This window comes from Pipistrellus kuhlii, unplaced genomic scaffold (genome assembly GCF_014108245.1).
Source record: "Pipistrellus kuhlii isolate mPipKuh1 unplaced genomic scaffold, mPipKuh1.p scaffold_m20_p_4, whole genome shotgun sequence".
NCBI lineage: Eukaryota > Metazoa > Chordata > Mammalia > Chiroptera > Vespertilionidae > Pipistrellus > Pipistrellus kuhlii.
The window spans coordinates 4,368,140-4,383,867 of record NW_023425540.1 but is presented as its reverse complement, the minus strand read 5'-3'; the positions used below and the strand labels follow the sequence as shown (position 1 = coordinate 4,383,867).

The window sequence follows — 15,728 nt, the reverse complement described above, 5'->3', positions numbered from 1 at the left end:
CTAAGAATTTTGCTAATTGTTTATGCATTTTACACCATGCCATTTTTTAGATTAAATTCTTGTAAGTAGACTGAAGCACTCTTTATTTCTTACAAAACTGTTAACCAGATATTATAAAATAAATTAGAGACCCGGTACACGAAATTCATGCACTGGGGGAGGGTCTCCTCAGCCCAGCCTGCTCCCTTTCACATACTGGGAGCCCCAGGGGATGTCCTAATGAGGGCTTAGGCCCACTCCCCATGGGCCTAAGGGACTCCAGAACCTTCACTATGAAAAAATGACAACTTTCTGAAGGCATTTTCAAGATGTGTCTTTCATAGGATATGACCTTTCTTTCCTTTTTTCTTTTTTTCTTTCTTGTTTCCTTTTTCTTCTTCCTCCTCACCTAAGGATATGTTCCCATTGACTTTTAAAGAATGTGGAAGAGAAAAGTAAAGACAAGAGAAGCATGAATGTGAGAGGAATACTTTGATTGGTTGCCTCCTGCATGGGCTCCAGCCAGGGAGGAGCCTGCAACTTAGGTACATGCCCTTGGTCAGAATCTAACCTGGACCCTGTGGTTGGTAAACCTAGGCCAAACTGCCTGGGGCAGGTTATCACATTTCTTAGCCCTCCAGCAGCAGACTTTCGTTTTGTTGTTGTTGTTTTGTTCCCCCCCCCCCCCCCAGGAGTGTGGTGGGAGAGCCCTAGATCATCTTTTTCCATTCCTATACCCAAGTTACTAAGAACAGTACCAGTGGCATACAGAGAGCTTAGCCATTGAGTGGGCAGAAAAGGTGTTCCTCCTGTTAATTCACACCTATCTCCTCCAAACTCCAGCTCTGCCCCTGCCAAGGCGTAAAGCCTCTAGCCCTGGGCAGGGACCCCAGCTGGCTCAATTGCCAGGCTCCGCCCCCAGTCAAGGCTGTCAGCCTCTGAGGCTCGGGCCCTGGGCAGGGACCGCCAGCTGGCTCCAATCACCTTGCTCTGATGGCCCAGCTCCAACCATGGCCAAGGCCAGCAAGGGCAGGCAGAAAGCTTGGCTTCCTCCATTGCAGGGGAAACCCAAGCGTCCCTCTTTCTCTCTGTGGCCGGCAGTCACCTTGGTTGGGCTTATTTGCATGTTTGCTCCTGATTGGCTGGTGGTATAGCAGAGGTGTGGTCAATTTGCATTTTACTCTTTTATTATATAGGATAGCATAGGTAATGTATGTGGACAATCCAAAAAATACACAGATTATTAGAATGGATGATAAAGATAACATCAAATCTAGGGTGTTCCAAGAAAACGTGGTCTACGCATGAAGCCAAGACTGATAAAACCCTCAAGACCTTAGGAACATGTACACAGTGCCTCAGATTCCTATAAGGATTTCCAGAATGCAAGAATTCTCCAGGAAGCCCCGCTTCTCTGAGAAGGATTTGGGAGGTGGCTTTTCTAATGGCAGGAACCCCAATAACATTAACTGGAAGCTCCAAGCTTCTAAGGGAAGTGCAGTGGCAGAAACCCTGCTTGCTGGCTTGGACTCCTTAAGGTACACCGAGGCGGTACACAATGAAAAGAGGCCCATGGTGCATGGCTGGTCTACCGGGAAAAAGCAGGCTGAGCCACGGCTGCCGCACAGGGACAGGGCAGAGCTCGGAGGGACCAGACGAGGGCCGTGGAGAAGCATTCCAAGGTTAGGGCGATGTGTTCCTTTCCCGGTGAGGAAACAGAGCATGATGAAATCGTTAAGTCCCAGTGCCAGAACAAGTGCACCGCCCTTCGGCGCCACTGCCATGCAAGCTCTCCTCTACCGTAAACACAAAAGAATTGGTCATCAAGTGGCACCTCTTAATATGGTGTTGGGGAACCTTGGCCCCTGATTGAGTCAGAGACCCTGAACCTCAGACTCAGTTTTATTTTTAAAAAATAAATAAATAGAAAGCAAGTGGACTGACAATTCTCAGGGGGAAGGGGGTCTGAGGGGTGCGGGAAGAGACTGGACAAAAATCTTACACCTATGGATGAAGACAGTGGTGGGGGGGGCGGGTAAGGGCATGGGGTGGGGTGGGGAATCAGGTGGAGGGGAGCTATGGGGGAGGGGGGAGGAGAAACACCTGTAATAATCTGAACAATAAAGATTTATTATATTAAAAATAAATAAAAATAAATAAATAATGGGGGGGGGGAAGGGGGGAGAAGGGCTATCACACAGTCCCCAGGGTGGCGGTGAGATTGTAACCAAGTCTGGACTTAGAAATGCCAGGAAGGAGCTGCCCAGCAGGAGCTGCGGGTTATTGGGAAACATCCAGCATCCCCTGGCCTCAGCCCCGCCTCCTCCCCCAGGTCCTGATCTGCAGGTGTTTTCCCAGCGGTGCCGGCCCTGCTGCCCTTCTTGTCCTTAGAACTCAGCGCGACCTAAATTCCAGCTCCTGCCAGGGCCCATCTCTGTCCCAGAGGGGCGCGCCAGGAGAGGCGTGGGCAGGGCCACCCAGCCCGCCCCATAGTGAGTGCTCAGCCAGGCTGAGCTTTTTCCGGGGGGGGGGGGGGGGGGGGGGGAAGAAGGAGGTGGATGGGCTGTCAGCACCCGGCGGGGACGGGGACGGGCTCTTGGGTCACTGTAACAGCAGCTGGCCACGCCTTGCACACTGCTCCAGGCCCCTTCCCTGGGGGGATGGAGGGGGGTGGGCAGATGAGGTGTGTGTCATTTGAATCCCTAAGAAGGGCCATGGGTGGGGCACCCCAAGGCGGGAGAAAGAGCCAGAGAAGAGGAGGGAGAAGAGGAGGGCGAGCCGGAGGCAGTGGGTGTCCTGCCTGGGAGTTCCTGACCAGCAGAGCTGTCAGTCCCACGCCCACTTCGAGGGGGGCGTGCCATGGACATGACTTTCAGGGACACCCTGCAGGCGGGGTCAGAGGGATCAAAGGGAGCGGGGTCACCGGCCGGGAAAGGGGCGGGTACGGAGGCCTGGCCCCACGCCCTGACCCTCTGACCGCTGGTCCGCAGCTGCAGGCACCGTGCTCAGTGCACCCCAGGCCTCTGCAGAGCGCCCGCAGCCAGGCCCCGCGGGGCACAGCGAGTCAGCATGCGGGGACCCCTGGCTCTGCTGCTGGCCGTCCTGGGGGCCTGGCTCCCGCTCCTGGAAGGCGCCAGGATCCTGACCGTGGTCCTGTACGGTGAGTGTGCCCCTGCCTGAGCTCCTGCTGGGGGCAGGCCTAGAGGACCCTCCTCCCCAAGGCGGCGAGGTGCCAGGTGGGCTGCGGAAAGCAGGGGCCTCTCTGACGCTGAAAGCAAGCTGGGAGGAACCGCAGGTACCTGAGCCTCAGTCCCAGGATCAAGGTTCTGGGCATCTCTCCTTCTTCCTAATGCACACCAGCCCCCAGAGTCCTCCGGGGGCCGCATGGGCAGTGCAGGCAGCCCAAGACACAGGACTTTAGGCCCTCAATGAGCATCTCCTGGCAGATACACTTACCCTTCTAATGCCCCTCCCCAGGTGGGCCTCCTGGAGTGCCTGCTGGCCTTTTCCTGCTTCTCTCCAGGGCAAACACTTCCCCGGAGTGTCTGCTAGAGGAAGCCACATGCGTATCACCCTGTGCAGTGTGTGAATAAGGACACGCCCTTAATGAAATGTAGACTATTTCCTAGGACCATGGTCGGCAAACTGCGGCTCTGGAGCCACATGCGGCTCTTTGACCCCTCGAGTGTGGCTCTTCCACAAACTACCACGGCCTGGGCGAGTCTATGTTGAAGAAGTGGCGTTAGAAGAAGTTTAAGTTTAAAAAATGTGGCTCTCCAAAGAAATTTCAATCATTGTTCTGTAGATATTTGGCTCTGTTGGCTAATGAGTTTGCCGACCACTGGCCTAGGAGGAGGGATGCTCTGAGCTAGTCCCATGGGCAGGGAATGCCTGGTCACAGGACAGGGGAACCGGAGGAGGGCTGCTGGAGGCAGGGCCTCAGGGGGTGGGCTTGAAGGCCCAGAGCACCTTGGCCCACACAGGAAGTGAGGAGAGGAAGGGAGTTTTCCTTGGCCCCACCCTCCAGCCAGGACAAGCTCCTCGGACCCGCTCCCCTCCCATCCTGGCTTTTCTCTCCACGCACCTCACAAAACGGAAGCCTTGCTTCTAGGGGGAAGCCATTATCTACTGATGGACCGGGTGTCACAGATTCTTCAAGATCACGGGCATGATGTCAGCTTTCTCCAACGGAGCGACCTGGATTTCCCATCAGGTATCACCTTTGTCTGTGGACTGGTACTGTCTAATTCCAACACCACCTGAGCCACACATACAAGCCCCATGATGTAACTGCTAAGATTCCAGAAGCCACATTAAACAATTAGAAAGAGACAGGTCAAACTAATTTTAATAACGTATTTTATTTAACTCCATATACCCAAAACATCATGTCTACATATAAACAATGCAAACATTATTAATGAGATACGTCACATTAGCTTCTATTAAGTCTTTGAAACCGGATGTGTGTTTTACAGTTCACACTAGCCACACTTCAAGGGCTCCAGGGGATCACGTGGACACTAGTGTTTGGGCCCTCCTTCTACAGATGGTAAGCTGTGAGTGCCTCGGACAAGCATGTTCTGCAAAACATCATGTTGGTCCTGAATGACTGTAGTGAAGAAAGATAGGTGTACTGGTGTAGGGCCGTCTTTGATTGTGCCCTTAGCAAAAGGAAGTCTGAAATGCTATTGGCTCGGTTCAGCTTCTCTATTCCTCTATCTCCCCCCTCACTGCATCCACAGCCCCTGCAGGCAAAGCCTGCACACACATTCCTGTAAATAAAATGCTGCTTTACTTACGTTGCTCGAAATCTTGCCTCTAGTTTGTGAAGATTGGATCAAAATGTTTTTCTGACTGGTAAGACTTCCAGGAAGGAAAAAAAAAAAAAGCAGTGAACCTGCAAGAGAAACTTATCAAACAGCTACTACAAGAAAAAGTTTAGAACTAGAGTACACAGGTCTTTATATTGAAAGGCCCCGTCTAGCACCTAACACAAAGAATAATCAAATAAAAAGACCCACGGCAAGGCAAATCATGGCAAAATTTCAGAATACCAATGATTAATAAAAATAACCTAAATATTTTCATATATTTCAATAATGAATAAGAAGACACAGAATGACATCAAGCTTTTTGGCATTGGCATTGCACACAGAAAAACCAATAAAATTCCGCAATGAAACAATCTCAAAGGCTTTCCTTTTCATATAAATTTAAGTTTTTCTAAAAGTAGAAGTAACGACAGGATTTAGGCTGATCAGAACAACGGGCAAACCGAGAAAGGGCCAGGGAATAGAATTGGTTGGCAAAACAAAAGCGTGGAAGATTTGTTGTTGGCATGGACAGCAGTCATCCGATTTTAACCAATGAGAGGATCTAGGAGGAACATCTCCTGGAAAAAACTCATTCAGTAAGTTGACCTAATTGAAAATTGTATCGAGAGAATATTGAATGGAGTTGAGACTGACCAACAGGCACAGAAACAAAAGAGAACAAACTCAATGAAACAAGTGAAAAAGGAAGGTGATAGCTAATTCTAGGGCCGAGAAAGGACACAAATGGAAAGAAATCACATGATGACATACTATTTGGCTTAAAAATGAATAAATTTTACATAGTCATCCTAATGTAAACTCAGAATATTTAATGCAATATTGTGACATGACTGAGAAGATGCTTCTTTGGACAGCTCTGACTCATTCCTGGGGATCTGGATGGCCATGTGCATATTGGAGGGGTGGGGGTGGGGGTTGTGCATGTGCTCAAGAAAGACCAGAGAAGGTCCTAACTGCTCACCAGTGGCTCGCTGGGAGCCTCTGAGCAGGAAGGAAATGAAGACTCTGGCAGCATCATAAACTTCCTGCCGGAGCAGTGAAAATGGGCCCACCACACACACACACACACAGCCCCTTGACAAGGGTTAGGGCACTATAGTTGCATGTCATTTGAGGAAATCTCAGCCTAATTAGACTAGATGACCAATCACTAACTGATTGGAGACTCTCATTGCTAAATATGACAGGCAGGTTAGGTTTCACAGAATTAGTTTTAGGAAAGGCATTATATAACAGTAACAACAACATCAATGATGAACAGCAGCAAAAGTAAACAGAATGGGGGAAATCATAACAACAAAATTTTATGAGACATACAAAGAAATAGGAAAATATGCCAACCTAAAGCAGTGAACAGAAACTGTCCATGAGAAAATTCAGACAATGGATTTACTAGACAAAGACTTTACATCAATGATTATAAATCTATTCAAGGACCTACAGAAAGTTGCATCTAAAGAACAAAATAAAAGTAAGAGAACAATGAGAGTGACTGATAATAAGTTTGAGATATCTTTTGAGGATGAGAAACGTTCTAAATTGGTTGTGCTTGTGCTTCTGGTTGCACAAACCTGCAGACTTACTAAAAACGTCTAACGTTTTTTAAAGGGGAATTTATGATCTGTGAGTTATATCTCAACAAGATGTTTTAGAGAAAAAATTGTGAGAAATAAATGATAAGGGTTTCAACATTCCTTTTATCATGCATAGGTGTGTGACATTTGATTAAATTTTCTCTTCTGTCTCTTCTTAGGTTTTAAAAGAGAGAAAACATACCAAAGTATCCATTGGTCTCCTCCTGATAAATTTAAACAGGAATTGAAGAAAATTTTAGATTTATTAACAAAGGAAGCTTTTCTGGGAAGGTAATCATTTCTTTAAAAAAAATAAAAGTAAAGAAATTATTATTTGAGAAATATGAATGAATGAATAGGAATATCTCCATCATCACTGAATCAATCACCAGGCAGTCTTAGGGATGTGGCACTCTGGTTAACATTCCCAGCATGTTCAGTTTTCAAGCCGGAATGAGTAGAAATATAAATTTTAAAAGACGCTTCCCTTTCTTAATCTCTCCAGCTCAGGGACAGTGCTGGGCAACTCACCATTCATCGCTGGATAGAGTCATAGTAACTCAGTTTTACTGCCTTCTGCTCCTTTCTGTCCTCATACACTTTTTGATGATGGGATCACTTACGAGGATTGACTTTTGGACAGCTTGAGCCTGGCCATTTACGGCTCATTCAGTGCAGGACTCTGGGACTCACTCTCAGCCTTCCAGACAGTAAGCCACGAGGCCACGCATCTGAAACTCAAAATAACAAGAAACGCTCACCTTGAGCATGAAATCACTGAAACGAAAACCATCCCTGTCTGAGTTAATGGGAAGTCCTTGCTCCGCCTTCATTTCTGCTAAATGACGCTTCTCCTCAGTGAAGGCATTTTTGAATACGTCCTCTTCCATAAAAATCTATTTTATTTACTCCATTTCTCCCTCCAAACTTCTCTATACCACTGTCTTAGCCGTGGATTAGAATAGCCGAACCATTTAATTTAGAAGCATGTGAGTGGTGGCCTGCCTGCGCTCTTTATGTGGGGCGGTGTGTGTGGTGTGGTGTGATGAACATTCCCTGTCCCTCTGCCCCCCGAACACAAGTCCTCCCTCCGCCTGCACATTCCAGTCACAGGGGAGCTTTGAAAGAATGCTTAGGCCTGCGTCCCACCTGCGGAATGTCTCATGTAAATTATTTGTGGTGAAATGCAGCCACCGACGTATTTGCAAGCTTCCCAGAAAGTACACAGGCAGGGTAGACACCGCCCCTGCCCGAGCTGTGTCTCTGCCTCTCCCTCCCCCCACGTCCCCTCCAGAGGACACAGGGCAGAGCTCTCTCCTGAGGATTTTAGGGGGGGAGGGAGGGCTTTGCTTTAGCAAGAGGGGGTCACACGGCTGACTGCCCACCATTCAGTTCATGAAGTGACTGCCTAGCTTTTATTTTATGTATGTATGTATGTATGTATGTATGTATTTATATTTTTTTGTTTTAAAATATGTTTTATTGATTTTTTTTTTTCAGAGAGGAAGGGAGAGGGATAGAGAGTTAGAAACATCGATGAGAGAGAAACATCCATCAGCTGCCTCCTGCACGTCCCCCACTGGGAATGTGCTCGAAACCAAGGTACTTGCCCTTGATTGGAATCAAACCTGGGATCCTTGAGTCCGCAGGCTGATGCTCTGTCCACTGAGCCACACCAGTTAGGGCTGGCACACAGCTCTTAGAGGTTGGCCATGCTGTCCCTCCACTTGTGTTCTTGGCACTCTGTCATTAAGATGCTGATTTCCCCAGGAAAACAAGTCCATGCATAGCTGTGTGGAGAGCAAGGTTAGCTTGGGATTGAAGGCCACACAGAGCATCCTCAATGAGCTTCAGCACGCAGCCAGGAGAGACAATCAGGGCACAGGCCACAGTGGGTAACATCTCCCCGAGCAGGCACGGCTTCCAAAGATGGTGGAAGGAGGGGAGGAAAGGAAGAGGGAAGAGAGCAGAGACACCCTAGGCATCAGAGAGGGTGGTAGCAGCGACAACAAGGGAATGGCCGGTGGGGTTGGAGGCAGAGAAATGACAGGTCTGGAGCAGACCATTCTTGGTCCAGGGGCCAGTAGGCAGGCGCTGTCAGACGTGCTTGTTCTTCGTGTGCTAAGGAAGGTTTTTCGAGAGATTGCAGGTGAGCACTTGCCACGAATGCTGAACATCTCTCCTTCCCTTTCTTCCCCAGGAACTCATTCCGACCCTTTTTGGAGATAATGAAGCTGTTTGGGACTCACTGCAGTGATGTGCTGGGGAGGACAGATATCATGGGCCCCTTACACAACGGGAGCTTCGACCTGGTGGTGGTGGATGGCTTAGATCTCTGCGCGTTCCTGATCGCCGAGAAGCTGGCCAGGCCCTTTGTGGCTGTGCTGGCCACCACGTTTGGAGTGACGAGTTTTGGGCTGCCCGAGCCAGTGTCCTACGTCCCGGACTTCCACTCCTCCCTGACCGACCGCATGGACTTCTGGGGCCGAGTGACCAACTCTCTGATGTTCTTCATCTCTCCCTGGAGGCAGCGGTACATCCACGGTCTGATGGAGAGCACCATCAGAGAGCATTTCCTGGAGGGCTCGAGGCCGGACTTATGTCACCTTCAGCAGAAGGCAGAGCTGTGGTTTGTTAATTCTGACTTTGCCTTTGACTTTGCCCGGCCCCTGCTCCCTAACACGGTGTATGTGGGCGGCCTGATGGCCAAGCCTGTGGAGCCAATACCTCAGGTGAGTGAACACTGTGTGCGGTTTTACATAGAAATTGCAACACATTTCTCCCAGGTGACCAGACCAGTTTTATGCTGCCAGAGCTGTACTTACTCCACATCCACCTGGGTGTTGTTGGTCTCTTTGTCTGAGCTGTTTTGGTGGCTCAACATGCTGCCTCCAGTTTCGGGCTTTTGTTTTGTTTTTATTTGTTTTGTAAAAAAAAAAAAAAAAAAAAAAAAAAAAAAAAATATATATATATATATATATATATATACACACACACACACACACACATATATGTGTGTGTATGTATGTGTGTGTATGTGTATATATATATATATATATATATATATATATATATATATATATATACTTATTGATTTCAGAGAGGAAGAAGCACCTGAGACTCACTGTGTCAGTTGTGACTCAGGGATCCCGAGTCTGTCTCCCTAGCTGTCCTCCAGCCCTACGTACTTCTGCTGCTTCCCAGTAGGGGGAGAAGAGATCTAGCTTACTGACCCCATGGGGATCCAGCTTATTTCCCAGGCTCCTCTGGGGGAGCTCACGGTGCAGGGGGAAGGCAGGGTTGGTACGGTCCTCTGGAGGGTGCTATTGAAAACCGCCCCCTGTCTTCCTCCCGGACCCCTAAGAGAACTTGAATTTTAACTCCTCAAATTCCAAAGCCTGGAGAGAGGATGGACCAGCCTGAGGTCCTGAGACATCGAGGCTCAGAAAACTCCTGCGGGCCATCCGGCCGCAGTAGATGGGAACCTGTGGGAAGGGGAGGCGCCCAGGGGTCACGTGAGAGGTGTGTGTGCTCATGGGCAGGGGGACTTGCTGTGGCCAGGCGGCCACGTGACCGTCTTCGCTCTCTCCAGGATCTGGAGGACTTCATCGCCCAGTTCGGTGAGGCGGGCTTCGTGCTGGTGGCCCTGGGCACCATCGTGGACGTGGCTGGGTCCCGGCAGGCCCTGGAGCAGATGCACAGGGCCTTCGCGCAGCTGCCGCAGGGGGTGATATGGAAGTGCAGCCCTTCTCTGTGGCCCGAAGACATCCCACTGGCAGCCAACGTGAAACTCATGCACTGGCTTCCTCAGAGCGACCTGTTGGGTAAGGGCCCCCTCTATGCGGGCAGCTGCCGTGTCTGCCTTTCTCGCTCGAGTCACTTGTCCTTCGGGGTTCGTGGCAGCCCTCACCCCAACCCGGGCCCTCCCCCATCACGTGAAAGGAAAGCGTGTGTGAGCGAGAGGCCGAGTACCAGGAAAGCTTGGCGTTCTGGGCTCACTTCATTCATGTGTGCCCAGCCCCGTTATCTCTGCCACCAGCCACCTTCCAGTGGGCGACATGCAATGGGCAGGGGATGGGGAGCAGCCAAACCACCCAAGAGGAGCCCATCAGTGCTTTGGGACGCACCTGTGCCCACAGGAGGGAAGTCCCTGCCGCACTGTGGCCTCCAGCCGCCTGCTCTTTACACACAGACCTGGAGCTAGCTCTTCCTCACCCGAGGTGGCCTTGCTGTGTGACAGTATTCCTCACCGTCCTGTCTGACAGTCACCAGCGGGCTTCCTCTCTGGCCTGCGCTGCCCTCTGGGGACACCTCATGGGCATAGTGGCAGATGGGATCTGAATGCCCCAGTGAACTGGAGATATAGGTGCTGGTTCTCCTCCTGCAAATGTATTTCGCTGGCCTGCGGGAGAGGCCAAGCATTGCTCTCTACAAAAGCACGTTGTTTCCCAGTTCCTGGGCTGGACAAATGCTTCCTCAGCCTTTATTTTGCTCCAAATGAGAGAGGGGCAGTGGGACTGGGACTGGCGATACTAAGGCATAAGGCACATCCCTGCTTAAGGAGATGTGGAGGGATGCCGAGCGGATAGAGGTACCAGCGCTGAGCTTAGTTCTGTCTCCGCATTCTCGGCTGCAGCTGGTCTTAGACACATGCTTCTGAGGGTGCTCACAGAGTGTCTCCCAGGCAGTTGCCTCTTTACATTGGTTCCCAGATGCCTGTAGATCCCCTTATCACAATGCCGCCTTCCCAAGTTCTGGAAACTCCTTCTTAGGCCTCATCCTTCCTCTTGTTCCTCTTTGTCCTAGCTCACCCCAGCATCCGCTTGTTTGTCACCCACGGAGGGATGAACAGTGTGATGGAATCCATCCAGCATGGCGTGCCCATGGTGGGCATTCCTCTCCTTGTGGACCAGCCTGGAAACTTCATCCGAGTAGAAGCCAAACATCTGGGCGTCTCCATCCCCATCGAACAGCTCAATGCAGAGACCCTGGCTCTTAAGATGAAACAAGTCATCGGAGACAAGAGGTATGTAATGGATCTGGCCCAGACTCATGTTCGAAACACTCTCTGTAGACCTATGTTGATTTCCAAATAGCTGTCTGCAACCCAAACCTTCCTGCTCATCGCAGTACATCTTATCACCCTGCTGACTGGCATCTCTTCTTCATCGTCGAGCAGGCATCTTAAACTTACCATGGCCAGATTTCAGCTTTGGCCTGGCCCAACACCCTTCAGCCTGCTGATCAAATCTCCATGCTGTAAATTGTGACTCCATTTTTCCTGTTTATCAGGCCCCGAATTTAGGCGTCTTTCATTTAAAGTCTGTAAAAATGTACATAACAAACACAAGGAAGAATAAGAATGGAAATAACAAATGTAATTCAAGTTCATAGAATTATTTATTGTTCCAGGCTTTATAACCCAAAGAACTTGCTAATTTAAAATTTATTTTTTAGTGATTTAATTTCATTTAGGACAGGAACATTTCAAGAAAAGTCCAATTTGGGAATCCTTCAGAAATTCATTCTGTATGTATATGGTCAGAATCAGCTTCGGCCTGAGAATTGGTGGAATATTTAACATTTGACCTTTGACATTCCTTTGAACTGATCATAGCGTGTATATGCATATTCATGCAAATATACAGAATGTGCATATATACATACATATGTATATACACATGTATATGCCCCTATGTGTGTGTGTGTATCTGTATAGCATGCATATATACATATATATATAAACAAAATATGCATATACGTTTATATGTCTGCACACACATACATAAATATACACAATATATATATTTGCACATTGTATGTGTGTGCGCTTCTGCCAACAGCTACAAGTCGGCAGCAGTGGCCGCCAGCATCATCCGGCGCTCTCACCCCCTGACCCCTGTCCAGCGGCTGGTGGGCTGGATCGACCACATTCTTCAGACCGGGGGAGCGGCCCACCTCAAGCCCTACGCCTTCCAGCAGCCGTGGTACGAGCAGTACCTGCTGGACGTCTTCCTGTTCCTGCTGGGGGTCGCCCTGGGCGCCGTGTGGCTCTGTGGGAAGCTGCTGGGCCTAGTGGCCCGGGGGCTGTGCGGGGCCAGGAAGCTGAAGAGAGCCTGACGCACAGAGCGGATCTGGAGGGGTGCCGGGGAGCCGCTGGTTCCCTGGAGACTTCCCCCAGCACAGGCCTCCGGGGGTCCCTCTCACTTCCAAGTGGGTCATGGCACCAGAATGGCTTCTCACTCTTTTCTGCCTCTGTTTAGACTAAGGTGACCAGATTTTAACATTGGTAAAGTGGGACACCATTGACCCAGGGCGGGAGGGGGTAGGAGGGGAGGGTTCTTGATTAAAAATTTGGTCTATATGGAGCAACAAAAATTTTCATAGAACGCAAAAATAGTATTGAAATATATATTTTTAAAATTTCAACATAAGTACAATTCACAAATATAATAAATAAATAAAATTATGTCTAGTATCATTTTATTCTTTGGCATATTTCTCATTTGAGTGAATTTTTTTTTAGTAGATTGCTGTCGTTGTTTAAAAGGTCATGAAATTTTTCACAAGAATTGGTTAAATTATATTTCACACATAAAATGGCTTCCAAAGTCTCAACACTTAATTGTGATTTTTCTGATGTCCACATTTTATTTACCGTAGAAAAAAACACATTCAGTCGCAGCATTAGTTCCTGGTAAGGACAGTGCGCATTCCACAATTCTAACAACTGATCAACAATGCAAACTTTGATTAGCAGTTCTCAATAATCAGTTCTCAACAATTATTTGTTATTATTTAAGTTTAACATTATAAAATTAACAAAAATAATATAAAACTCATATCCTGGCTAACTAGCCACATGGCCGCCGAAAAGCGTATATTCCCTTCCCATTCTCCCGCCGCTCCCTAGCTTGTGCATTCTTTCCAAAAATCGGGATTTTTTTTAAAATGCCGCGGGACACGGGACAAATTGCCAAAAGTGGGACGTCTGGTCATCTTAATTTAGATAGTCTTATGCAGCCATCATGGACTTCTTTTTAAAAATTATGGTAAAAGATGCATCACATAAAATTGACCATTTTAACTATCCGGTATTCAGTTCAGTGGCATTGAGTGCATTCATATGTTTGTGCAAATATCACTACTGTCCAATTCCATGATTTTTTCATCTTCCCAAATTAAAACTGGGCACTAATTAAAGAATAATTGCCCATTTCCCCGTTCCCACTCCCAGCCCCGGGAACCTGCGTTCTACTTCCTGTGTCTATGTACTGGACCTGGCTTCTTGACTTGCCCCTCACCCATGAACCCCTCTATTCAGCCTCAAACCATCACCAGATGGCTCCCCTTCCTTCGCACTCCCTGTCCCTAGACTCAGTGCTCTAGTTCTCCCCGGTCTGGGAGATTCTTCTTCTTACACTTTTGATGAATAGGACGAGATATTCGGCCAGTTCTTCCACTTTGGACCAACCTCTTGCATCTCCTTCTCATCTCACTCAAAGCTCAGAGGCCTGTCCTCCCCGCGGTGAGCAGGGACCGCCCCTTCCTGGACCCCCCCCACCCCCACCATCTCTGTCCATGTCCCTGTCATAGTAATAGTAAAGGATAAATATAATATTGAATAAATGTTAAAGTGTGGAATTGAAGGGGGATATCTGAAAGTATGGAATGGAATGTAAACAAAATATAAGCACCCTTGAGTGACCTGTATGTAGGAAATAGATAAAGTGACCTGTACCCCATATGTAAGACCAGATAGCAAGGCTCCTGGGACCCGCTGATAAGACACACTGAAGACACATAAAAAGAGGAAGCTCCACAGGAGATCAGAGACGTTCCCTCTGCTCCTCCACAGAGGGTCGCTCTCTACTTCCGCTGCCTGCACCAGTCAAAGCTCTGCCTGAGCTGCGAGCCCCGAACCCTGAGCCACAGACTATGAGCCATCCCGGGAGGCCTCAACTCAAGCCGAGCTGCAGCTGCAAAGTCCTCCGTGAACCGTGTGTGTGTGTGTGTGTGTGTGTGTGTGTGTGTCTGTTAGTGCTGATCCCCGGGTGGCCTGCCTAGGATTCTGGAACCCACCAGGACTCTGGTAAATAAACCCTGAGTGATGCGTGCATTGTATGTTTGTCTGCTGTGTAATTTATGCTCGGTGGAATTATTAATTAAGTACCTAGGGTTGTATGTGCCAGATTTCTGGCTGAGGCACCCTAGGTCACCTGTGCTTAGGTCACTTATGGAATCATCGGGACAGTCCCCTCCTACGAAGCTCCTCCTTTGCTGGGCCTGAGAGGGGGCCTGCCTTGGTTCCACAGGTGATGCCGGGTTCCACTGTCCTCAGTGCCCTTCTCCAGGTTCCCACGGTCAGAGATGAGGTAACAGAAGCCAAGGGGAGGTCCGGACCCCACATGGAAGGCTTTGGGGCCTCAGGTGCCGTGGCCATAGTGGTGCCCCAGACTGTCTTGATTTAGGAAACATTCCACTTGCCACCCCCCCCCTCCCGTCCCCCTCACCCCTGCGGTAGAGAATATTCATTTAGGTCAGCGGTTCTCAACCTTTCTGATGCCACGACCCTTTAATACAGCTACTCATGTTGTGGTGATCCCCAGCCATAGAATTATTTTCATTGCTACTTCATAACTGTAGTTTTGCTACTGTTAATTTATCATAATGTAAGTGTCTGTGATCTCTGATGGTCTTAGGCGACTCACAGGTTGAGAACTGCTGCTGTAGAGCCTAAGACCAATGGAAAACACAGATATTTACATTATGATACATAACAGTAGCAAAATTACAGTTATGAAGTAGCAACAAAAATAATTTTATGTTTGGAGGTCACCACAACATGAGGAACTGTGTAAAAGGCATTAGAAAGGTTGAGAACCACTGCTCTAGGCAGAAAATCCGGTGGAGGCTCCATTGCATGGAAGCCAAGGCCACTCTGACTTGTGCCTGGCGACCTCTCCGGACACATATCTTCTGAAATAGACACACACTAGGATGTTCAGTTGGTTTTTGACAAAGATGCCATGAGAATTCCATGGAAAAAGTAAAATCTTTCCAGCAAATTGTACTGGAACAATGGCATATCTGAATGGGATTTGATCTAAATAACATACACAGGAGACATTGACTGTTGCTTCTTACCATACAGGAAAATTAACTCAAATGAACTTAAAATGTATCATAGATCTAAAAATGCTGAGCCTACAGAAATTCTAGAAGAAAGTCTTTGCACTCTTATGGTGGGCGCCGGGGGAGATGGCATCTTATGGAGGTGTGGATGTGGGCGGGGGAGGGAAACCCAGTCCCTGCCACTGCACCTGCCTGCTCCCCC

The 15,728-nt window shown here is 48.6% G+C and overlaps 1 protein-coding gene across 3 annotated transcripts; it reads left to right on the top strand.

Annotated features, from left to right (window-relative positions):
* Positions 1–3,010: 3,010 nt before the first annotated feature.
* LOC118703719 (UDP-glucuronosyltransferase 3A2) lies at positions 3,011–12,650 on the top strand. 3 transcript variants are annotated; one of them, XM_045571502.1, is made up of 7 exons: positions 3,011–3,139; positions 4,091–4,192; positions 6,571–6,682; positions 8,592–9,123; positions 9,984–10,208; positions 11,290–11,417; positions 12,235–12,650. In XM_045571502.1, exons 1-7 carry the CDS (start codon positions 3,049–3,051, stop codon positions 12,509–12,511), a joined length of 1,467 nt encoding a protein of 488 aa, XP_045427458.1. In that variant the 5' UTR covers positions 3,011–3,048; the 3' UTR covers positions 12,512–12,650. The 3 variants fall into 3 exon arrangements, with proteins under 3 accessions (XP_045427458.1, XP_036266711.1, XP_045427459.1); XM_036410818.2 differs by having other exon boundaries at positions 9,984–10,215; positions 11,198–11,417; XM_045571503.1 differs by lacking the exon at positions 12,235–12,650 and adding an exon at positions 11,571–12,090 and having other exon boundaries at positions 9,984–10,215; positions 11,198–11,417.
* Positions 12,651–15,728: the final 3,078 nt, after the last annotated feature.